At 37.9% G+C, this 24,589-nt stretch overlaps 1 protein-coding gene across 11 annotated transcripts in view; it reads right to left on the bottom strand.

Annotated features, from left to right (window-relative positions):
* Window positions 1–23,266, bottom strand: part of LOC6505019 — an 86,586-nt gene extending 63,320 nt beyond the window's left edge. For 3 of the 11 annotated variants that reach the window (XM_044717525.1, XR_006507778.1, XR_004310172.2), the window contains exons 1-2: window positions 12,839–13,171; window positions 10,931–11,201 (exon numbers count right to left, since the gene is read on the bottom strand). Coding sequence is in view for 1 of the 11 variants with exons in the window: in XM_044717526.1 (XP_044573461.1) it covers window positions 16,818–16,880; window positions 18,652–19,158; window positions 22,745–22,808 (634 nt within the window). In the remaining 10 variants the exon portion in view is untranslated. Of the gene's footprint in view, window positions 1–10,930; window positions 11,202–12,838; window positions 13,188–16,817; window positions 16,881–18,651; window positions 19,159–22,744 lie in introns of those variants that run through there. The other 8 variants (XR_006507779.1, XR_006507780.1, XR_006507781.1 and 5 more) reach the window with 5 other exon arrangements.
* Between the last annotated feature and the right edge of the window lie 1,323 nt (window positions 23,267–24,589).

Raw genomic sequence — 24,589 nt, 5'->3', positions numbered from 1 at the left:
TGGCTCTGGCTCTGGCTCTGGCTCTGTTGTTCTTTTGAATTATTTGTCCCTCTTGGCCAAAAAATGGAAAATTAAAATTTTATTGACTTTCCACTTCTTCTTCGTCTTCAAGTTTTCAAGCAAAAGGACATTCTGTGGAGCAGGAGGCACTCTCTGGTGGCAGGACCCTCAACTGAGTCGACTGACCCGACTCGAAATCGATTGCGAGCAGAGACAGTGCGAATTCCTTTATACCTTAATTAAAAAAGTTTACAATTTCTCCTGCCGGCACTGTGACGGAGAGAGCCAAGCCCCACCATGTCCTTCGTGTCCTTATTTGCCCCCAAGGGCCCATATCTGCCAATGTGTGTGTGTGTGTGTGTCACATAATAAGCCTGTGGAGTGCGTCAAAAAATCAACTGCTAAACAATGAACAGGAACTTGCCATCCTTCGCCCCCTCCCCGCCCCTTGAAAGTCCTGTATCCTGTATTCCTTATTCTACATTTTTGTATTTTTTTTTTTTTGCATTTTTGTTTTATTTTATTTTTCTGGCGTCGGCTGGCAAGGAAAGTTTTAAAATAAACTTGCGTCATAAAAATTTCAAAAGTTTCTCCCAAAGCGAAGTGAAAAAAAATAAAAAAACAACAAGGATACCAAGGAATTTGCATTAATCTAAGGCTAACATTGGAACGAAATGAGATGAAACGAACTGGAATGGAACGGAAACAGGAAGAGGGCAACCAGAAGCAGAAGAAGAAGCAGAATCAGAACAGGCAGCTAACAAATTTCGCAACATTTGTTTTTTATGCCAAAGTTTCATCGCGTCCAAAAGTTTTTCTAATAAATGTTCATACACACGAACATAATTAAGGAAGCCTGGCTCCTGGCTCCTGACTGCTTGCTCCTGGCCAAGAGTCCTTAGTCCGGGGTGTCGACACATTCCTGCGAATCCTTTTACCCATTTTCACAAAATTTGTTTCAAAAGCCGTTAATGGATCTCAAAAGTTTGTTAAGTATTCATGGGGAGTTTGGGGATATGGTTCCTATGGATAAAATGCCTATATCCTTGGCTATTCCTATACGATCCTGGAATGAAAGTATCGATTTATCGAATGGTAAATCGATTCCCCACCATCCTCTATCAAAATCGATTACTCCAATTTTTACAAAGTTTTTTTTTCAAATTTTTTTGGGAATTCTGGGAATCTGGAACTTCTATATGTTTATTAATTCCTATCCGATCCTTGAGCGCTATACCTTAATCGATTTGTTTATCGATTTTCCATCAACTTTCATCGAAATCTAGTCTTCGATAATTTTTCAGATTTTTTTTTTAACTTTTCCCATAGGATATTTGAAACTCCTTCGTGATAGTATAGGAATGAGTTTATGGCATAGTGATGTCTATATCTCTGCCAATTCTCATCCGATCTTTCATCTTTCGAACTTAATTGATTGGTATATCGATTTTCTATCGTTTTCTATCGAAACCTAACACTCTACTTTTTTTTAAATATTTTTTTTTTTTGTTTTTCCATGGACTCTTCCAAAAATAGGGGTTTGGTACGAAAAGGAGTTTATGGCACCTAAAGATGTCTATATCTTTTCCAATTCCTATCCGATCCCTAAGTTGATTGCCTTAATAGAATTGTAGATCAATTCCACATCGATCTATATCAGAATCTAGATCTCAAACATTTTTTACAAATTTTTTTCAATTTTTTGCATGAGACCTCTTCAAATGGAAATGCCTATATGGCTCCTTTAAATGTCTATATCTCTTACATTTCAGATCCGATCTTTAAGAGGAATACCTTAATCGATTTGTAGAATAATTCTTCGTCATTCTGCATCAAATTCTATAAACAAAATATTTTTGAAATTTTATTTCTTATTTTTTTTTCTCATGGGATGCCCTTGGAAAATGCTAGGAATCCCTATATGGCTATATCTCCTCCAATTCCTATCCGATTCTTAAGAGGAAAACGTTAATAGATTTGTAGATACATTTTCCACCATTTTGTATCAAAATATAGCACTTAAAAACTCAAAATTATTTCAAAATGATATCATTATGATTATATATGGAAATTGCCTAAAAAAATTCGACATTTTTTTGAAAACTTCCACTGCTTTAAAAAACGCATAACTTGAAAAATAAAACATTAAAAAAAAAGTTGAAAATGACGCGTCAGCCTGCGTATTTGGCACAATTTTTTAATGGCCGATGAAGCCGGCTGTCGTTTTTTATTGTCGTTATGGAAATTTCAACTCGTTTTCGTTTTATGATCCGATTTGAAGGTCATAAAGCCAACTGAAGCAGTAATATTTTTGTATATATATATTCCTCATTTTTTTTCTTGCCAATTTTCGGCAACAAATCCGTTAAGACCCGCTCCCTTTTTTCTTTGGAGCTGAACCGCACCTTGGGCCTCCTGCCTTTGGTCCTGCCATTGGTCCTGCCTCCTTTGTCTTGTCCTGGACTTGGAGAATGTGGCGCGAATGACGAAGAAACGCATTAAAACTGATTTATTGCTGCAGATAAGTTTGGATTTATATGCCAGAGAGTTGGAATGTGGGAAGAAAACCTCCAACTCCCCTCCCCACACCAGAGGGGGCAACCTTTGGCATCTTATTCTCGCTTTCACTCAATTTTCTTTGGCCCTAATCTGTTTGGCTTTCGATGTAGCACCAACCCCCCAACCCGCGGCTCATTTAATTAAGATTTAACATTTAATTACGATTTAAAAGATTACAATGTCAAATTCCAGCTATCATCTAGCCTTCTAGCCCCGAAAAGAGCCAAGGGCGTAGTAGCCAAGGGGGGGTTCTATCGGAAGAGAGAGAGAGAGTCACTGGCATTAGCACTACAAATAGCTAATTTTCACCCCACCCCCTTTTTGGCATTATCCTGCACACGCCATTGTCCTTTGGCCAATCCCCAGCCGTTTATTGGCAATCTGCGTCACTCTTTCAGTGTCAGATACTTTTTTTTTTTCTTTTTCTGAAATCGCTTTTCGATACGCGACCACAGAAAAGGAGAAAAGGATGTGATTACCCTGGAGGGAAAGGACTAAGGATACGGTATGATATTGCATATAATTTTCTATTAGCCATGGAAAGGGGGGGGAGAGAATCCTTGTCATTGCTGCTTTTTCTCGCTAATTATGCAAGCAATGGGCGTAGCAGATTCAATGATGCTATCGCATTATCGTTATCGTTATCGTTATCGGTCCGAGCATAATAGAGATATTCATGTAGATTGCAAGGATGTGTGCAAGTGTCCTGGGGCGACGTGAGTCGAATCACAAAGGCGATGAGCCTTTCTTCTCAAGGACCTTGACATTTTTAAAAATAAATTCAATAATTTAAGTTGACAAATTCAGGTTTTGTTTACTCGCAAACTTGATTATAATTATGAAATTTCCTTTTAATCGGCTTCGCTGATAAATATTAAATATCGTTGCCCGAAACTTTTCCAGTCTTTGTAAACATAACTCGGCTCCTTCCGCTTCCTTTTGTGTCGTTTTGCGTCCTATCGCGTCCTTCTACCCCTTCCTTGTCATATTTTTCGCAACTTTTGTTGGGCGTTGGGACTGGTCTGGTCTGGTCTGGTCTTGAGTCCTTGTTTCGACGTCATTGTCTCGCTTAGCGATATTAAGAGCTTTTGTTGGGTCCGCTAGTTTCAAGGAGTCGGGTCTTGTCTAACACCTCACTCTGCCACGCCCCCTCGCAAGTGTGTGGGCGTTAATATTCATTACAATGTCAAACGCAATATCTGGGGACAAACACAAAGACATGTTCTGTTCTGGGCATGTCTCAACATGTTCTTTTCTGCCTGCCCATCTCTAGCTTGCCTCCATTCTCTCATTCCACATTCCACTCTAACTTGAGCTTGGCTTTCGGCCATTGTACCGCTACTTGCACTGAAAGAAACAGTCTAGTTGGGCATGTCTCAACATGTTGCCTCCCATCTGCCCATCTCTAGCTTGTTTCCGTTCTCTCATTCCTTATTCCACTCTAACTTGAGCTTTGTTGGCTTGGCTTTCGGCCATTGTACCGTTACTTTATTTCTGGCCCCCCCCTGCCCGGCCTATCCCCGAGTTTATTATTTATAATCTCACTCGAGAGCGACACTTTTCTATGAGTGTGCTTAGAGTTTAGCACCCCTCCCCTCGCCCAACATCGCCCAAAACACTCGCGTACAAGCTTTTATGGCCTCCAGCAATCAGTTTATATTTTGTGTATGGTTTATTAACAATTTGCCAAAACAGAAATGAAAATAAAACAAAACAACAAAGTTTATGGGCCGCCATTTGTCCACCAGGACCACCCACTGGGCCTACTTTAATGGCTGGCAGTGTGGCTAGAAATGTTTTTATTGCATTTTATTGTTAAAGACGCTTTTCGCATTAAATCCAGACACCAGAGGGCGCCACAGTACATTCTAAAATGGCGGAAAACTTCTTTAAAATACATATCCTTGTTGATGGCCTCTGAAATGGCCTCAAAACTGCATAAATTAACTCATCATGGTATTGATTCGGGGTTTGTAAACAAAACTCAATTAATAAACATGCTGGTAGTTGTGTATTTAGTTGCCACAAATTAGCAAAACCATTGAAATACAAACGATAATTGATATACATTTGCAAAAAATCAAAAAATGAAGGCACATTTTATCCTTATTTGCCGTTATCCTTGCCAAAACATCTAAACCAGGGATGCCCAGCCCCATTGCTCTCGTTGCTCCTTTGTTGTTGGATTGCTCTGTCATATGGGTAGAGCAAAGTCATATACGTGTGCTGCTCCCAGCATAGGCAAGGCAAATTACAATAACAATTTTTCTTAGTTTAATAACACTTAAACAGTTTCAACACTTTTTTGGCATTTTGTTGTTGGATTGCCGAAAACTTTTCACTGCAAGAAATCACTTCTTGTTGAGGTTTTGGACAGAATGGTTGACTTTGGAACGATGAATTTTTTCTTTGCCGAAAATTTTCTTTGCGAGCAGCAATGTATTATATGTAATATAATAATAAGCGGAAACAAAAAATTTAATTTGGAAAGGCATTTTATTAAATGCTATGCTAAAGTATCTGCATCACATGCCGATATGGAAGCGCAGTACAAAAAACTTCTTAAGCAGTTTTAAAATTATCACTAACTAATTTAAATATAAATATAGACAATCTTTTGGATCAATTTTAAGTTAAAATGAAATTACTTATTTATATTTAAAATGTTTCATTTGCTTTATTTGTTTTGTTTTTAGTTAATTTTTATTATTAATTTTTTAATTTTTATAATTTTTATTTTTTTTCTGTTGAAAATGTTACAAAAATTTTTTTCAGTGATACGATAGAAAAAAAAAAAAAAACTATCGCTCATATGTATTTGTGCTTTTGTGCATAGGTATTGGAATTTGCTCTGTCATAAGCAGTGCTTGGGCACCCCTGATCTAAACAATCATTCAATATCAAACTAGTGACAGTCGACTAATCATCTTAACTGTAATTATAGATGGGGCGATACATTTTGCGTTGCTATTTGTCATAATTAAGTCATAAGTTATACTCCCTAATTAGCCGACAATCAAACATCACTTGAGTCCGACAATCGATTTTATTGAAGATGTATTTGAGGCTTTCGGGAAATACATATATGTTTAATAGTCCTGGCTATAAATTCTGTAGATTCTGGGCAAGTGAAAACGGGGTTCCTTTAATGGCTCCGGCATTGTATTTTCGTCCTTAATTGCCCTTTATCCGTAAATGTGGCAATTAAAGCCGATAGCATTCATGACCAATCATGACCATTCATGATGCACATTGCATGGATTTGCTTGCCTTTCGGCCTCCCTTGCCTCTCTTGCCTCTCTGCTTTCTGCCATTCTGCCTTTTACGAAATTGACCCAATGAGCATTGACTGTTATCGATTATCATCTAGGATGGTGTTTCCTGGATAATGAAGGACTGGAAGTTTATCGATTTTCGATTTTCTGCCTCGCGTGTGTGTGTGCATGTGTGCGTGTGTGTGCGCTCCTCTCTCTTGCTCACATGTGTGCGGCAGTCATTCAAATGCCGGGCAACAAATGTCGTTATATTGTGTACACACAAAGGCATGGAAGGCATGGAGGATATCAAGGAGAAAGCGGGTGAAAGCAGGGTGAACTTGGCAGGCAGTATGATAAGGCGGGGCGCAGTGGCAAGTGAAAGAACAAATGTCAAAGAGCAACCGACGCCTGCTTGATTGTACCAAAAAAAAAAAAGAAATAAAAAAAATGAGAAGAAAAAAAAAGGCAAAAATGAAAATGAAAACAGAATGAAGAAGAGCCCGGACAGTAGACAAAAGGGCAAAAAGGAAAGTGGGAACAAGGGAGTGAGAGTAAAAGGGCAATGCGCTCAGCCGCCTGTTGAATGTCAAAAATAACGGTGTTCGGTGCCTCCTTCTTCTTATTCCCCGCTCGAAGTGACAATGGAAGCCATAAGACCGCCGCCGCTGTGTGAGTAAGTGAGTGAGTGAGTGTGTGTGGCATTCCCTAAGTGAGAGTGAGCGAGTGAGTGCGTGAAAGTGGGCGAGTGAGTGGGTGAGAATGAGCTGAACGGAGTGTCGGCATTTTCTTCAGGGCAGTGGGTGAGAGTGAGTGTGAGAGTAAGAGTTAGAACATTTGCCATGTGGCCTGTGTAATGCAATTTGCTAGGCTCATTTACCGTTGCTATTGCTCTCTTTTGGATGCTCTATTGACTGTTCTCTTTTAATTATGTACTCTCTCTCTCTCTCTATAAGGAATGATCCTTTTAAATCTTCTTCCTTTATTCATAACTGTTTATTATCACTTATTTTCCTTCCCGTATCCTTTTTGTTTATTTAAGACTTCTTGCCAACTAATTGACTTTCAATGGAGACTGCTTTCTCTCCCTCTCTCTCTCTTTCTCTTTTTTGGGGCTTTTGATGTAAGGACATGTGTGCACATTAACCCGCCCACTACCCCCATCGTTTTTGACAAAACAGCCTCCAAAGTAGAATGTCTTTATTCAAAAAGCCAAACTACATGACAACAACGAATAACGAATAACGACTGAACAGCAGCAGGAACGATGACAACGACATCGCCGGCAAATCCTCTAAGCCGCAATATTTACTGTGGATGCCACTGTGGGCGGCAATAGTAGCATCATCAAAATGAGCAATGAAAAAAGAAGAAACAAAAAAACAAACAGGACGATAGTAAAGGATTCGACTAGTGAGCTACCAGCTAGTATAGTTGAACTCTAAACAGTTATTCCATAACGCCCACACTGCGTATACGTATTATATTACTCATACGCACTGTTGCCTCCAACCAGGACCTTGTTTTAAAGTCCTTTTTAAAGTCGTCCTCTGGCGTAGTCTAATACACCTCTCAATTTTCACTTAGGATGTTGTTTCGAAGGGAAAACAGGATCTTTCTCCGAAGCACACACACACACACTCCACACACATACACTGGAAAGGCGGGAAAGCAAAGTAAGAACAACACAGTGGCCCGCGGGGGGCAGAAGGGAATGTGGGCGGGGAGAGCGAACAAAGCAACAACTAAAATTGAAAGGCAGACAAATAAAAAGCGACGAGAGGGAACAAGATGAACACACGCTCTCAATAGAGTGAGAAAGGGGCAGGGAGAGACTCTGGAAGAAGAAGGCGGCAGAAAGGGATGCTGTGTTGGTAACTACAATAAACAAAAACAAAAACAACAACACCAATAAGAGGAACATGATAAAGGCACAAAAATCAATTTCTGTGTCAATTTTTTTTTCCCTCTTTTTTTTTTGTCTGCCCTTTTCGGGTCCCCTTTCTCTCGCATTTTTATTTTAGGCACTACGTGTAAAGTAAGACGAGGGATAAAAAAGAGTGCGTGTGGTTTGGGGTGCCAAAAAAAAAAAAATCCCCCAAAAAAAAAAAACTGAGGGGGGGAGGAAAACCCAACAACAAAAAGAGGAGCAAAAAAAAAACAGGACGACAGCTGCCCACCGAGAACCGCACCAAATACCGCTCATATTTCAAAGCAGTTTTCGGGAATGTCCTTGGGATTTTTCGGCGCCTGTTCGAAACGGGGAACCGGGAATTCTCTGGGCAAGGGAAAAATGCGTAGAAGCCCCCAAACACACAACCCACTAAAAAAAAAAACACACAATTAAATGCAGTCAACGCATAAATCTTCCACACCAACTAAGTCGGCTGGCTGGCTGGCTGTGAATTTCCATTGTCATCAATGAACTGACAACAATTTAAAGGAACTACCAAAGCCAGTGACGAAAATGGTGGGACATCAAGGGGATTTTCCACTCTGGAAGGAAGGGAGTTGTTTGGAGAAGGAACACATTATGTGTCAAAGCATAAATTATCGCACTTTTTGGGAATAAAACATGTGGATTTTAAACTATATTTGGTATCTGCTTTGAAAAGAAGTCAAACAATGTTACAGTGACGAAAATTGAGGGATATTCAAAGGATTTTCGTCAACAAAGTTTGTTAGAGAAAGATTATTAGGTATTTCAGTGTAAATTATAACACTTTTTTATCATAAAACTTAAGGATTTTCAACTAAATTTAGTATCTGACTCGAAAAGATATTATAAAATTCACCAGTGACGAAAATGGAGGAGATTTTCGGCACTGTAAGGGACAGAGTTCATTAGACAAGGCATATTAAGTAGAAAAGAATAAAATATCACACTTTTCAGACATAAAATTTCAGAGAAATAGGACGTATAACTTACTAGGGATAAAAATTAAGGCATATTGAAGAGAGTTTCGTCACTGAAGTTTAGGGAAGTTGGTTTATAAACTTGAGGAGGTTTATAACTTGAGGATTTCTCTGAGCTATATATAGTAACTGATAAAAAGAAATAAAATTCCCCAGAGATGAAAATGTTGGGATATTTTGTGGGATTTTCCTCACTGGAAGAGAGAGAGAGTTGATATTCAGATTTACAGTCAAAGTTGCCCCACTTTTGAGGCATAAAACTTGGGGATTTGAAACAAAATGTGGTATTATAATCCCAACCTGTCCGAATTTGCGTCTCCCAAGCCGAAAAGAGGTCATAAAATTCGAGGAGATTAGAAGAAAATGCGAATTCCCGCCTCCAGGTAAGTTGCAAGAATGTGAAATTTGCAAGAGGAGGAAAATGTGGGCGCTCTGCAGAGCACAACACAGCCAATGGAGGCGTGGCACATGTGGCCAAAATATTGCTGACAAGCCGAAAAGCGGCGGAAAATTTACGAACAAGAAATACTTTCTGTGTTTTGTGTGTGTGAATGCGATATATTTTGTGTAGTTTGATGTCGTGCTGCAGTATAGTAGTATATAGTAGTCTAGTATAGTGCTCGGTTTAATATTTATTGCATTGTTTACCATTTACATTGCAAAAGGCAATGACAAGTCGGCCCTCCTTTTACTGATTCAAAAAAAAAAAGGGAGGGGATGGCTTTTATTATTTTTATTATTTTTAGAGACACTCTACAAGCCTTACTTGTCTCCTCATTGGTGCTTTGATTATTTTACAGACATTTTGCGCTTTTTCCCGGGCTTTTCCTGGTGCAGTCTGGCGAGGGTAAATTTATGCCGACATCGCTAATATTTATAGACACCTTCACCTGTCTTGCCGAAAGTCACTTACGAAATTAAATTTGTTTCTGCCAGCCATGCTCTCTCTCTCTTTCTCTCTTTTTTGGGTATTCCCCTCCTCTCTATCATTTGATTGCAGATAGAAAAAAAAAAAAATAAACAAAATGTTCGAATTGTCAACATTCTCAGTAATATTTGTGCACTTCGAGGGGGGAAGAAGAGGGAGAGAGAGAGACTAAATGGAGACTGGAAGTGTATAACGGTTATTTGAATGGCATCCATTACAGCAAGAGCGGGAGGGATGGTGCTATTCACAGTTATTTCCTTATTTTAAAGACGTATTCTTTTTTCACTTGTTACTTTCCACTTAATTCCCCATCACTTTGCAAACTTTATATCTTTTGGAAAGTGCAATAGAGCTGTTTCTTTCAAAGTTTTCCTTTCTTTTTTTTTAATAGAATGTAACTTTCTTAATCAATTTTTTTCTGTTACGAAGTATCTATTTTTATTATTATTAATAAGTAACATTTAAGATATACCCTCCTTGTCATTTATTATTTATTGTATTTTATTGTTGTTGTTTTCACTTTTTTTGACGAATTTCTGGGAAGTCCTTAGTCCTTAGTCCTTATCCTCCCAAGTTTAGAGAGCAAAAAAGAAATAAATAAAAACACCCAAGGAACTTCAACAGAAATGTATTATTAAATTAATTGAGTGCCGACGGCAAGTATAAGAGGAAGGACTTTTGCAATTAAATTAAGGAGAGTATAAGAGTGGGAAATCAATTTTATTAGCAAGCTATGTTTGTTCCTTAATGACACCTTTTAATAAATAAATCATATAAAAAAGCAATTAAAAGCCTCAATATATTTTATTTATATTTTGTTTAAATTCAATTGACATCCTTTCGCCTCTTTTATTTTTTATAAAAATATTTGCCATGTCACCAAGTTGCAAATACTGTAGATATTTTTTATATTTTTAATAAAATTGGCTACAAAAAAATAAATAAATAAATCAGTGCGAAGGACAATGTCCTTGTTTGTTGATTTTTTAGTGGTGATTAATGCAATGTTAGTGCTGATGTGTGTGTGTGTGTGTGTGTGTGTGTGTGTGGATAGTGTGGCTAGTGGGTGTTGAACAATTTTATGCACTCGCTGCTGGAATTTTCCTTCATTGCTTTTCCGCCCATTTTTTGTGTAGTTTTTCCTCCTTTTTTTTTATTATTTTTTTTTTTGCTTTTTTTTAGTAGCTTGTATTGTGGCTTTTGTGTTTGTTTTCTTTGTTGTTTGTTGTGCAGCGCACGGCTTCATTAATTATTTATTTATTTGGCTACTCACCCGCAGTCGTTGTTGATTTGTTTTCGGTTTTTTTTTTGTTTTCGGTTTCGGTTTTGGTTTCTGTTTCTTTTTATTTTTTTGTTTTTCTTTATTTTTTTGATAGTTGGATCGTTTGTGCCACAAATCAATCAAACAGTTGACTCGAATACCCAAATATATATATAGAGATATGTATATAAATCGGCTTGTTTACGGATCTGTATACATTTAAGTATTTTTCACATCCTTTTTTTTATTATTTTCTAACAGAGTTTTCTTTTTTCTACTTCATCTATAATTCAGGAAAAGGAAAATGTTTTTCTTTATTTTTTTAATGATTTTTTTTCTAAACTGGCATACTGATTTGTGGAAAAGATGTCCCCTTCCATAGAGCCCTAATTTCTGGGAATACCATCAAAATAATTACAATTAAAACGATTCGAAAAAAGGTGGCTAATATTTACGAAAGTGAATTACAAACTGCTAAGAATAATCAAAGTAAAATGTATTCAAAATGCATTTTTCAAACGAAAAACGCTTTTGTTTATGCCATAAAACCGATGAGAAACTGGCCCCAAACGGCTAAACAAAATGGCCCATGAATGGGAATCGAACTGAATGAGTGCCCGAGTCCGTCTGGGGCTATTATGAACATCAACAAATAATATTTATCGATTTCATGATCCAGAAAGTTCAGCAATCCAGCAATGAATTTAAACTAAAATAAATCCTAATTGAGCCAGACTTCTTGTCATTGGCTTTAATGCAGCAATTTTCATAAACATTTCCCTGCAACTTGCAACTGCTTGCCACACTTGCCACCATTGCCATTCGCAGACATTTCAAATCGCAATTCTCACCGCAGCTGCGACCCAAGCGGCGTATGTGTAATATTTCTAATGCCCCCAAAAAAGGCTTCAATCCCCTGCCACTGCCACTGCCACAGTTGCAGTTAAAATTTCTCTAACCTAACCGTGGCGCCACATGGCGTATGAGCAACATTTTTATAATTATGCGACGGCAGCTGCAAGTTAAACACGCCAAATGCAATTAAGTGCTTCAAACAGTGTTTTCTTTTTCCTCACTTTTTTTTTCCAGAAAAAGGGGGGGTTTGGTTACTTGCCACTACCACTAGTGGCACCACCACCTCCTCCTCTGCCTGCAGGCAGGCATCTTCTCTGGTTTTTTCGTTTTTTCGGCTTTGTTTTGTTTTTTTAATTAAAAATTGAAACTAAAGCGCCCAAGCAGCTTAAATATTTAACAAGAACATATAGTATAGAGTGGGGATATAGTGCTGTGTGCGAGTCCTGGCGGGGCAGGACCGGGGCAGAGACAATTAGAAATGCTTTTCAATGGAGGAGGTCCTGGGCGGAGAGAGAGAGAACGAGCATTGCTTTTTATGGGAATGCCATTGCATACTTTCGGGCGCTTCGACAGAGTCCAAAGGGGCAGAGGCTCTTAATTTTTAAAGCCAACTTGAGCATTCTATTTATGTCCTTTAAAGTCCTAGGTCCTAGAATTTTTCATTTTTTTTTAACTTCCAAATCTCTATTAAGAAATATTATTTAAAACTAAACACTTTTATCCTAAATGGCTTAATTTTCAAAGCAAACACCAGAAGGACTCTGCCAGATCCAGCCATGTCCTGGCATGTCCTTTCATATCCTGCCTGATTGTGGCCTGCCTTTAAGCCGATTTGGTCACTAAATAGGCTTACAGATTTTCCCACGATTTCTAAACAATTTCAGATTCAAAAGCATCTAAATTTCCTTCAATTATTATTTTTTTCAATTTTATTGTAATTATTAATTTTTTCTTAATTATTTTTTGTTCTTGGCACTTAAAAAAAAATTTTTTTAAAAAACCAAAACACTTGCCAATGTTTTGAATTTTTTATTTTTCACCGAAAAAAAATCTTAATTTACTCACTTAGGGAATTGTTTTTTTTTTTATATTTTATCTTAATTTTTTGGAATAATTTTTAACAATTTTTTTTCTAAATTAGATTTTTTTTAATTTGGAAAAAATAGTTTTTTGAGTTTACGGACGCGCTTTTTTTGAGAAGAACACGAAAGACAAGACAATTTCCCACAGAAACGATATTCGCTTCGTGGGCTTTTCCCTATTTTCCTCGCTTTTCCTCGCTGGTGGAAAAACACGTCGCAACGTCGGCAAAGCTGAACGAGAACTGAAATCAGAATCGACGGCGGCGGCGGCATTGCAGCACCAGCGAGTTTTCCGACTTTTCCGAGAGTCACCACCACCACAGACCACCCCCTCCACACGAGTTCGGGATCCGGATTCGGTTTTCGGTTTCGATTCCTCCCGACTAGAGGGCCCGATTATCGCATGCGATATTTTTTCTTCCATCGCTATATCACGAAGAGAGCGTGAATTTCCCCACAAATTTCCCTTTCTGTGACGCAGCGAACGAAAGCGAATCTGAGGCAAGTTCGGCATCTGGGACGCCTCGGATTTTCGCTTTTTTTTTTTTTGTTTTTTTTGTTTTTGTGTCCACCATCTCGGCCTCCTCGGCCTTCTCGGCTCTTTCTTTCTTGGCCAGAATTGTGGGCCTACCTGTTGCTTAGCAACTCAGCCGAACCGAGAGACTCGGTTTGGGGACTCGAATTGGGGATTGGGGTAGGGATGTGGCCACCGCGGGAGATCCCCTCATCCTACTCCTCCCTAGCATGGGGAACATTTAAAAAAAAAAAAAAAAAAACAAAAAAAGTTCACAGTTTTTGCGCGGCAACAGCTGTTATAAATTTAGGAAGCAATAAATCCCAAGAAGCAGTAAATATTATTGGGGAAAATACCAAACTATGGGCTATAATGGGATATGGGGTGTATTGGTAATAAATACTTGGTATTGGAGGGCGCGGGAGTATAATAGGAGAGGCGGTGCCTTAGTTGGCCAAATACTTTTACTTTTGTGTGAGTTTTTCAGCCATCTTGGCCCCGAAAAGTAGGCTACCAAAAGTTACTTCTGAACTAATTCCCCACAAAATATATCCCTTTTATCAGCAAAAATAATAATATTATGCAGAACTCTAAAGGAAGCGGGTAGATTGGTATGGTAGGGTGTTTCCGCTATAGGAGCCCCAAAAAGTAGGCTATAGGAAATTTTGCAAAAAAATTATTCCCAAAACAAATATTCCTTTTTTCAACAAAAAAAACAATATTAAAATTAATTAATTATTAAAATTAATAGTAATTTTTAAAATTAAAAGTAAATAATAATAATCAAATAATAAAACATTAAAATAATAAAATACGAAGCTTATAAATTATTTCCGCCATCTTGTCCCAACAAAGTAGGCTATAGGAAATTATTTTTGAATTAATTCTCAAATAAAATATCCCTTTTTTCAACAAAAGACATGAAAATATCAACAAAGACTCATTGTAGTATAGTGTATGCTAGGTATTGACAATAAATTCAAAAACTTGACAAGTATTTCCGCCATCTTGTCCCAACAAAGTAGGCTACCAGGAATTCTGTCACAACTTATTCCCAAAAAAATGTCCCTTTTCTCAATAAAAGATAGAAATTATATCATATGTTTTTAAAAATAAGTATATAGTGGGATATTGAAACCGTGAGAATTATTTCCGTCATCTTATCCCCAAAAAGTAGGCCAAAATTAGGCAGGAATCGAAATTCCTTCAAAATGAAATCCAAAAAAACATCCCTTTTTCGAAAAATATCAAAATATGCCAATTTTAAAGCCATAATTTGTTACAGTGATGAACAAAATGAACTACTTATAGAAAGAAAAAGGCCTTAACTTATAAAATCCCCTCATATTTCGCCATCTTATCCCCACAAAGTAGGCTACAGAAAATTCCTTCAAAACTAATTCCCCCCCAAAAAAAATTGCCTTTCTCATGAAATTGTTTTTTATCAAAATATATATTTCAATGGTACGTCAATTTGAATGGACTTCTCAATGGTACATTTGTAGTGTAAGTCATAGTTGACGGTTTGTCGAGTACTTCTAACCTCTTGGTAGTATTTCATGCATCAGATACAGTATCTTCAGGGTCCATACTATTGTGTGCTTGCCTCAGATATCATGTCGTAGATGTCCATCCCGTCTCCAGGCATCTCGCTTCCCTGGACTCGTCCCCACATGGATATAATTCATAGTTTCATCGTCGTAGGCCGCTCCATGTATAGTCCGGGACATCGAAAGCGTCATAATTAAAATGGATCGATGGACATCTTCTCACAAAATAAAATATAAATACGATGTTGCGAAGGGAACGTGCGAGATGTACAAATTTAGAAAATATATTTTATAAAAATATATATTATTTTATGTCGTGCTTGGCGTCAGATGCTTTGTAAAGTTAAACAACGAATGAGGTAGGGAGCTACGAACGTCTACGATATAGACTTCAAGGCCTACTATTTTGAAGAAATTTCAAATCCTAACCCTTTCACAGAGCTCTTGGATTGAAGAATATTACTTGAATATTACTACTTGGATCGGAGAAAGGCGAAAACGTGGCAATACCCTTTGTGCCAACACATATGGCTCCTCCGACTGTCAAAATATCGGAATGGCAATTGGCAAACTGGCATGTAAATGAGCTCCCCGATGATAGCTTGAGGGACGGGGCCAAAAACGAATCAATTGCAGTCGGTAATTTGGATACCAGCTGGGGAATTATAAACCATTCAGGATGATGTTGTCCCCAAGTCCTTCGAATCAATTAAGTGCCAAGTCATTGGCCGGAGGGTGGAGGAGCTTAGCTGCCAACAATGAGAAGCGGAGAGAAGGGCGCTCCTTCTGTTTCTGACAGCTTCTCGGTGACTTTAAAGTAAAATTTTCGATATTTTATTGATTCTTGAAAACAAAGGACTTGCTTTTAAAGATTTTGAGCGATGAAACTGGGATACTGGGGAGTATATATTCAAATAATATATATCTGTATCCTGCAGACTCTCCTGTTTGCCTTTTGTGGCTTGTTTTTGTTTTTTTTCCCCCAGCTGCCCCAGAAAGTAAGAGTAAGAATGGGAAATGCCACTCAACACTCAACACTCTACACTCACAACATGCCAAATACAAACACGGCGCCGAAAAACAAGAGGAACCTGCTGCTAGAATGGAACTTCGAAGAGGGAGGGGCGGAGTGTAAACAGGAAACGTGATATTTGACAGATGAGTGTAGATATTTAGATACCAACATAAATACTACTTATGCCCTGGGAAACCACCCCGTGTAGACATTCGTTTATCCTGGGCCCCCTACACTGCCCTACACACAGCCTGTGTCTCTGGTGTCTTATTGATTTTCTGCTATAGCTTTCACTTGTGCCGCAATTCCAAGTGCCACACACACAGATACTCACTCACAGATACACCGATACGCAGATACACAGATACAGATACAAAGAGTAGCTAAGCAGAGGCCGGGGGAGGCTGGCAGACACATTTGGAGAGACAAAATGCGAAAAGAATCGAAAATAAGTAAATATTTTGATGGATTAATGCTTTTTATTGTTGCACCTTGTTATCCCTGGAGAGAGGCACTCCAACTATCACATACTTTTGGGGGCAAGAGCACAAGACAGGTGCTAATAACTCAGATATTTGAGAGATTTAAGTCCCAAAATCACTAAATAACAATCAGCAATTATTTCAATATCAATTGTTAGACTCTCGAGCCAGTAGAACAATAAATTTCGAACACCATACAGATCAATCTGCATACGTAAATAGCGATTAATTATAAGTATCCATTTATCTCCCAGTCAATGGCGCACTTCCACTTAATGACTGACAGATTCGCATTCAAAAATTTCACATTCCGCAGGGGAACAATGGGTGAAAAAAAAATACTCTCTATATAGTAGGTAAACAAAATATATAATATGGAAATGAGTTTGCGTTTCACTCACAGTCATAATAGTCGTATCGATCCGCTTCGCTGGGATTATTGCTGCCCATGATTTTGCCAAAAACTGTGTGAGAAAAAACAAAATCAACAAAAAATGTTCAAAAAAAAAAAAAAAAGGCAAGATTTAAGGGAGACAGCTAAAGGGTTAACAACAACATCAACAGAACGAGAGCAAAATCGCAGCAATTCAATTAAAATCGCTGACACAGAGTCAGAGTGATGGGTAAGTGGGAAGAGTAGGGGAACGAGCGAGGAAAGAGCGAGGAAGGCGCGAGGAAAGTGCGAGGAAAAGCATTGGTGGGTAGGGCATTGGAGTGGAACGGACGGAGATTGAGGAAAATGAAAATAGACGCTAAAAGGATGAAATGGAAATGCAGTTTCCCATACAACATAAATACACTTTTTTTCGGCTGGTTTAAGGAAAAGGGATTTTTTCGAAAAAAAAAACCGAAAAAAAAAGGAAAAAATGGCAAACCGAATAAAGTCGAATGGAGCATGGTTACTAATCAAGTAAGCACGGAAGGTGAGAATTCAGTTGGAATAAAAGTCACTCAACTAAAAACTGTTACTATATCTGGCTGGAAGAGTGAAAAAGCGGGGGTTTGCTGCGTTTTTGTATCTATTGGTGGTAGGAGTTGGTATATTGTGGAATTACAATAACAGATAGGCAGGGATTAGTGCGATAAGGCTCACGATTATTGATTTCGAGGGGATCAGATACAACTAGATACACCAACTATCATCAAACAATCAACTTATTGTGGAGAATATCAGGCAAACTTTCATGCAATCTCATGCATCTATCAAGCAATATCATACAAAGTATCAGACATACTATCATGCAAACTGACGTATAAAATATAATGCTAAATATCATCAAATCATATCATGCAAACAGTCATGTAGACTATACAACAAACTATCATGCCTATCATCATGCATACTATCATGCAGACTATTATTCAGACTCTCATGCAAAATAACATACATTATCATACAAACTATCATGCATATCATCATGCATACTATCATACAGGCCATCATGCTAATTATCATGCAATCTTTCAAGCAAACAATAATGAAAACTATCCTGTATACTATCATTCAAGTTATCATGCAATCTATCATGCAAGCTATCATACAAACTATCATGCAGGCAAAATATCGTTCAATCTTTAATGCAGACTAGACAAGCAACTAATCAAACAAACTATCATGCATATCTAGCAATCAAACCAACAATCATGAAAACTATCATGCAGACTACCAAACAAGTATTCAGACTATCATGCAACTATCATGCAAAATAACATACATTTTCATACAAACTATCGCAGACTATCATGCAGACAATCAAGCAAACAATTAAGTAAGTTATCATGCAAACCATCATGCAGATCATCATGCAAACTATCATGCATATCAAGCTATCAAGCAAACAATCATAAAAACTATCATGCAGACCATCATGCAATCCATTATAAAGACTACCAAACAAGTATTCAGACTATCATACAAACTATCATGCAGACAATCAAGCAAACTATTAAGTAAGTTATCATGCAAACTATCATGCATATCAAGCTATTAAGCAAACAATCATACAAACTATCATGCAGACCATCATGCCAAGTATGAAAACTATCATGCAGACTATCATTTGGACTATCATGCAAAATAACATACATTATCATACAAACTACCATGCAGACCATCATGCAGACTCTCAAGCAAGTTATCATGCAAACTATCAGGCTAACTAGGTGGGAAAAATGTCATACAAAACTATCAGGCAAACCATCATACCACAAACTACAACTCATATCTCTACTCACATTTAACGAAGGTCCTGCGAAAGCGCAGGAAACAGGATCTCGAGCGAGAGAGCTGGGCCAGATCCTCCGGATGGGAGCCGTTCGGGATGCAGATGATCGGCGCCAAGGGGGCGATCAGGCAGCGGCTGTGACTGCGACTGCGACTGCGAGTGCGGCTGCGACGACGGCGCTCCAGCAGTGGTATGGCCACAAAATTGGAGGCAGGCTGCAGGTGCAGTTGTTGTTGTTGTTGTTGTTGTTGTTGCTGCTGCAGGTGCTGAGCCACTTGTTGTTGCACCTCCGAAGCACCTGTTTCCGTTTCCGTATTCGTTTCCCCAACAACAACACTGAGAGTGTGATTATTATTATTGTTGTTGTTGCTAGTAATATTACTATTATTATTATTATTATTGTTGTTGTTGTTGTTGTTGTTGTTGTTATTGTTGTTGTTGTTGTTGTTGTTGTTGTTGTTGTTGGTCTCAGTATTAATAATAGTAATGACGTTGACAGTAAGCTCCCCCGACGTCGCTGCGAAAAAGGAATTTGAAGCAAAAAATCAGTAAAAGGACATTCGCCGGCAAGCGGTGAGCGATAGAAATTGTTATCCTTGGTCCTAGGTCCTTCCTCCTTGCTTATAAAAATAAAAAAAATACCATAATACACTAAAAGAAAATACAGTTTATTTGTCAGACTATCCCTTCACAGATCATTAAATAAATCAAATAATAAATTTATAATTTCATTTCAAAGTCCTTGCTGTTTTCTCGAAAATAGATTTGTTGTGTCTGTGTGTGTGTCTATGTATGTGTGTGGGTGTGGATGTGTGTGTGTTTTTTTGACAAATCTGTGATTTGCTGTTTCTATTTCTTCTTTTTCGCACATCATCTCGTAAATCATTTTGATGTTCTGGTCTTGTGCGGATTGCGAGGAGAAATATCCCAGGGCAAAGTGCCAAACCGAAAGGTGCCCGAAGGGGGAGGGGCCACCCACCACCCACCCACTGACAGCCCCTCCTCCTCCCAGATGTCTGTCATGTAACTGTCAATGGAATTGAATTTCCATCTTCCACTGCACCAAATGCCAATTGGAGTGCTGGAAAATGCCAAACATAATGCAATTTGCTCAGCTTGTGCCCCTGCCAGTGTTGGAGAAGTATGTAGGTTGTAAGGGAATTTTCATAAATGAGTGAAGAAACATGATGGCGAATTCCATCTCCTCAAAGGAGAGCGACTACGAGAGAATATTTATTCAAAAAGCATATAAGGAGCCCTTAAAGAAGTCCTTTGAACACTAAAAAGCATTTTCCAGCTAATCAAGTGTTGGAAAGCACACAAAAGAAGAACTTTGGCCCTTGAAATGCTCACAAATAAGTGAAAACTTAGGATTTTATGAACGGAGAGGCTCGACAAATATATATTGAAGTAAAAACCACATAAAGAGTCTATATTGAAGTGCTTTAAGGACTAAGAAGCTTGGAACCGTGTTGGAAAGTGCGTACAAAAAAGACTAGAGCCCAGAACTACAGCTAAAAATGCTTATAAATAAGTTAAAATATGGGAATGAATTAGATTTCCTAAACGGAGTAGCACTAGAAGTTCATATTGATAGAAAAAAAACAATCAAAAAGGCTTTAAATTTTTTCTTCTAACACTAAAAAGCATTTTCTAGGTTATCAAGTGTTGGAAAACATAAAAAGAAAAGACTAGAATCCAAAACAAGAAGTAAAAATTATTATAAAATAATAAAAACATGAAGACGTATTGGGTTTCCTATAAGTATACTCTTTACAATAACATTTTTGATACAAAAAGGATACTAGAAGCCTTTTAACTCGTTTCTAAGACACTAAAAAGCATTCTCCAGCTAAGTAAGTGTTGGAAAATTAGCAAAAGAAGGGCTAGAAACTAAAACTCAAACTGAAAATTCCTATAAATGGGTGAAAGCAATGGTATTTTCTTAATTTAGAGACACTACACCAAAATTTGCATAGAAAAAGCATACAAGCAGTTTATAAACAAGTCCCTAAGATACTTAGAAGCACTTGCCAGCCAATCAAGTGTTGGAAAGCACACAAAGAAACAAATGGAACAAGAATGAGAACAAGAACAAATCGGAATTCCTGTAGTTATCATTTGAAACAAGTTGCCGCAAATGCAATTCCTTTGATTTATTGCCATTGCCAGCTGCTTAGTAAGTTTTCAGTTGCAAGTGGCAAGTTTTATGTTGCAGGATATCAAGGGGAGGGTGGAAGGAAGGATAACAATAGTGTTAGTAACACTTTAAAGTCCTTCCATGACACTGCCTTTAATGAGAAAAAGCCATTTAAGGCTTAACTTTAATGAGAAATTGATTTAAATGGCTTATGGAAATGATTGGAATCCCTTGAAATCCCTTGAAATTCCTTTAAATCCCCGAAAGCCTACGCCCCTGACCCCTGCAGCTGCCCCTCGACATGGCTCGGCTAATTTCTGGCTTCCGGCCAGAAACCGGCATCTGCAGTCTCATCTGCTCGTCTGGATGCGGTTGTGGGTTATGGGTTCGGGGGGTCGTGTTTATTTGTTGCATATTTTGTATTATGTGCCACCGAAAGTGGCAACAAATGTCACCATCCATGCCATTCATGCAACAGGCTATCTGATAGATAGATGAGACTATTTTTGGCATTTAAGAGTCATTCTTACATGTGATTTTGGCAATTATTTGAATTATTAATGCGATTATGATTGCGGGGGTGGCTGGCTGTAAATTATCGCCCCATTAAAAGTTGGCGAAAGAAGGCGATAAACGAGTCATTTCATAAAAATTCAACAATTTCTAATACCAGATACCCTTGCACTCGAAACATTTTCCAGATATTTGGCATTAAATAGCCCAAACAATTATTATTGTTTTTCTTCTAATTTTTAGTTTCGAAAAACAAGTAATTTTATAAGAAAAAACATAGACCAGGCCAGCCCAGTCCGGACCAGGCCAAAACAATCTTTACAGAAACTCATAAAATGGCATACTAGAAGCCAGAGCCAAAATATTTATATTAATTATATGCAATGTAAGACTGTTCCGAGGCGGAATATTCGGAATATGTTTATGACGAGATCGAGAACGAGATCGAGAACGAGAACGAGGGACGGCAATCTAAACAAAAATCCAATCAGGAGCCAGTTTGCAATAGAAACATATTCCAGACATTGTTTAGACCTTTCGGTTTTCTTGTCTTAGTTTTTCCTAGCTTTTCCAGCTATTTTCCCCCGTCTGGCAATTGCAATCGAAGGTCGAAATATAATTCTGGCTACGATTTATGCACTTGTGGGGTTATCCATCTCCCAATAATTACATCAAAAGTACTAGATATAGATCTACATCTCTACCAGAGTCTATAGTCTATAGCTCCTCTGGAGCAAAAAATTTCAAATCTGACAGTTAAATGAACACATTTCACCCAAAAATCAGACAATAAACAATAACAAACACAAGATGTGCGAATTGCTTTCTTCAAAAAAACAAAAAAATTGGAATTTAAAAAAATGTTTCTTCCGGAAGACTGAAGAGATTTCTCTGAAGAATCATGACGCATCTGGAAGAAAACCCTTTCCTTTCAATTTTTATGATTATTTTCTAGGTCATCCTCGATTATTTCCGGTTCTCAGTAGCCCCAAAAACTGAGAACCGGAGGCTTCTGCTTTCCTTTCTTTTTTCTTTCCAAAAAACACATGTTTTTTTTGGGGATTTCTCTATTATTCCGCAATTAATGGGGCGGAAAAGTTCTTTCAAGGAATTATAAATATATTTATTTTTTTAGTTATGATAATCGCACTAATTTAGCTGCGATTATGTTTAGTCTTTAGGGGCCATGTGATTTTTCCTCCAAAATGGGCTGGGGGCGCCATGGGAGGTCGAACTTCTTCGATTCTGGGGGATTCTGGTATGGAAGGAACTCTTTTTTTTATTTCCGCTTTTGATGTCGGCAGGTGGCAATGCCAATTTCAACAAATATTTAAATAAAAAGCAAGTGCCAATGGCAGTGTTTATCGGAGAAACTATTACTGCCTTTCGCAATCAATTTCAATTGAAACTGAATTGAAAAATAAATAAAATGTATATTTATGGGACTTACACATGTCGACAACCGACGCCTCCGAAGGCGCCTCCATTTCCACGGCGTTCACAACCTCCGGCATCTCTGATGGTAATTTTTTTTTATAGATTTTTTTTTTCTTAATTATTTACGATGTGTTTTTTTTGGGTTTTTTTTTTTTTTTGTAATGTTTATAGAAACTCCCTATTGCAGGGCTCTCCTTGTTGGCCTGGCCCAGTACTGCATCGAGAAATGGCTAAAATTAGTTTGGCCCAAAAACCAAAACAAAATCCAAAATGGCCAAAAAAAAAAAAAGCACAAGCCAAAAGCTATCCGTCAACAACCCAGTGACATGAAGAAAAATATCTAAAATGTAATGCACTTTTTCTTTTCTTATTTTTCCTTCAAAAATTTTTCACTTTTCTGGCACAGTTTCTTTGGAGAATTGCAAAAACAAAAAAAAACTAATAATTTTGGAAGAAACCTTCTTCTTCCAATGAGAAATAAACCCCGGGGACTCGATCACGTCCGTTTGCGTTGACGGCTGTCCGGTTAATGTATTCTTTTACTTTCCATTTCGTGCTTTGGCTTTTCTTTCAGTGCCTCCCAAACTGCGCACTCTTCTGCGCCTTTTTGGAATTTTTCACGTGGGGGGGCCCAAGAGAGCCGATCAGCTGAGCGAGTTCGGGGGATCAGTCGGCTCTCTTCGCTTCTCTTCGGTGGGGGCTTTAATTGGAAAATGAGAGCGAGAGAGGAGAGAGAAGGAGACAACTCCTGGAATATCTAAAACTGGAAAAACTTAAGAGAAAAGTATCTTTTTTTAAACTTTATCTTCGAAAAGTATCTTTTAACTGACAAGTACCGGGTATAGAAGTTTTAATCTTTTTTCAATATTTCTGTTGAAATCTAACCTTTTTTTCCCATAACGTGAAGGGTTAGGTCCAACACCCTAAAAAATACAATAATCTCCCTCCAAACATTCAATTTCTCAAAAATGACATTCAATTCACAGTTGCAGTTGCAGTTTGCAGTTGCAAGTGACAGTGCAGTGACAACGTCAGCTCTAAATGGGAAAACTGCAAACTATGAGATAAACAGACGTGCATAGTTCTGTATCTGACAGATGCAGAGGGTGGGAGAGCGATTTGGCATCTCAGGTGCTTATGGAGGTAGTGGATTCTGGGGAGCAATTGCAAGTTCCGAGGACTCCCCCAAGCTAATGGCATTCCGCGCCATTGCCTCCGATTCATAAATATAGTTTCTGTTGTCCGAATCCCATTTACATGACCGCCAGTCCGAGTCCCCAGCCGCCACATATAATAGCCGCATTAATTATTATGATTGCCAATTAAGTTGGGCGCCTCCGGAATGGAGGGGATTCCGGGCCGGGATTCAATAATTTCCTTAAATACATTAGTGGCTTTTGATATTTAAAAATGCGAGGCCAGTGCGGTCGCGGTCCGCATCACAAAAATCAGGGCATCTCAGTCAAAAAAAAAATATCAAATAAACAAGGCGAATCCGAATGGATTTTCAAATCGAATCGAATCGAAAAGTTTTGTGGCTTGTCTTTGACGCCACAAAAACAATAACAAAAATATATAAAACAATCCTGCAAAAATATGTTCAAGTCGATATAAACTAATTGAAAAATTTGTTTCTTTTGGCGGCGTCACTATTATGAATTTACCCTAGATTTTGGTTGGGGATTTAAGTTTTCAAATTATAATATTTTTTAGTTATTTTAATATTAAAAACTAAATAAATAAAGTAAATAATAACTAGAAAACAATAATTAACAAATTACATGGGTGCCGAAAGCTGTTTTCAAAAAAAGCTGACCAACTTTCGTTACCCATTCCACACACCTTCTAAGGTGAGAGC

This window comes from Drosophila ananassae, chromosome XR (assembly GCF_017639315.1).
Source record: "Drosophila ananassae strain 14024-0371.13 chromosome XR, ASM1763931v2, whole genome shotgun sequence".
Classification (NCBI taxonomy): domain Eukaryota; kingdom Metazoa; phylum Arthropoda; class Insecta; order Diptera; family Drosophilidae; genus Drosophila; species Drosophila ananassae.
The sequence above is the reverse complement of the archived record's forward strand: the minus strand, read 5'-3'. Positions and strand labels throughout refer to the sequence as shown.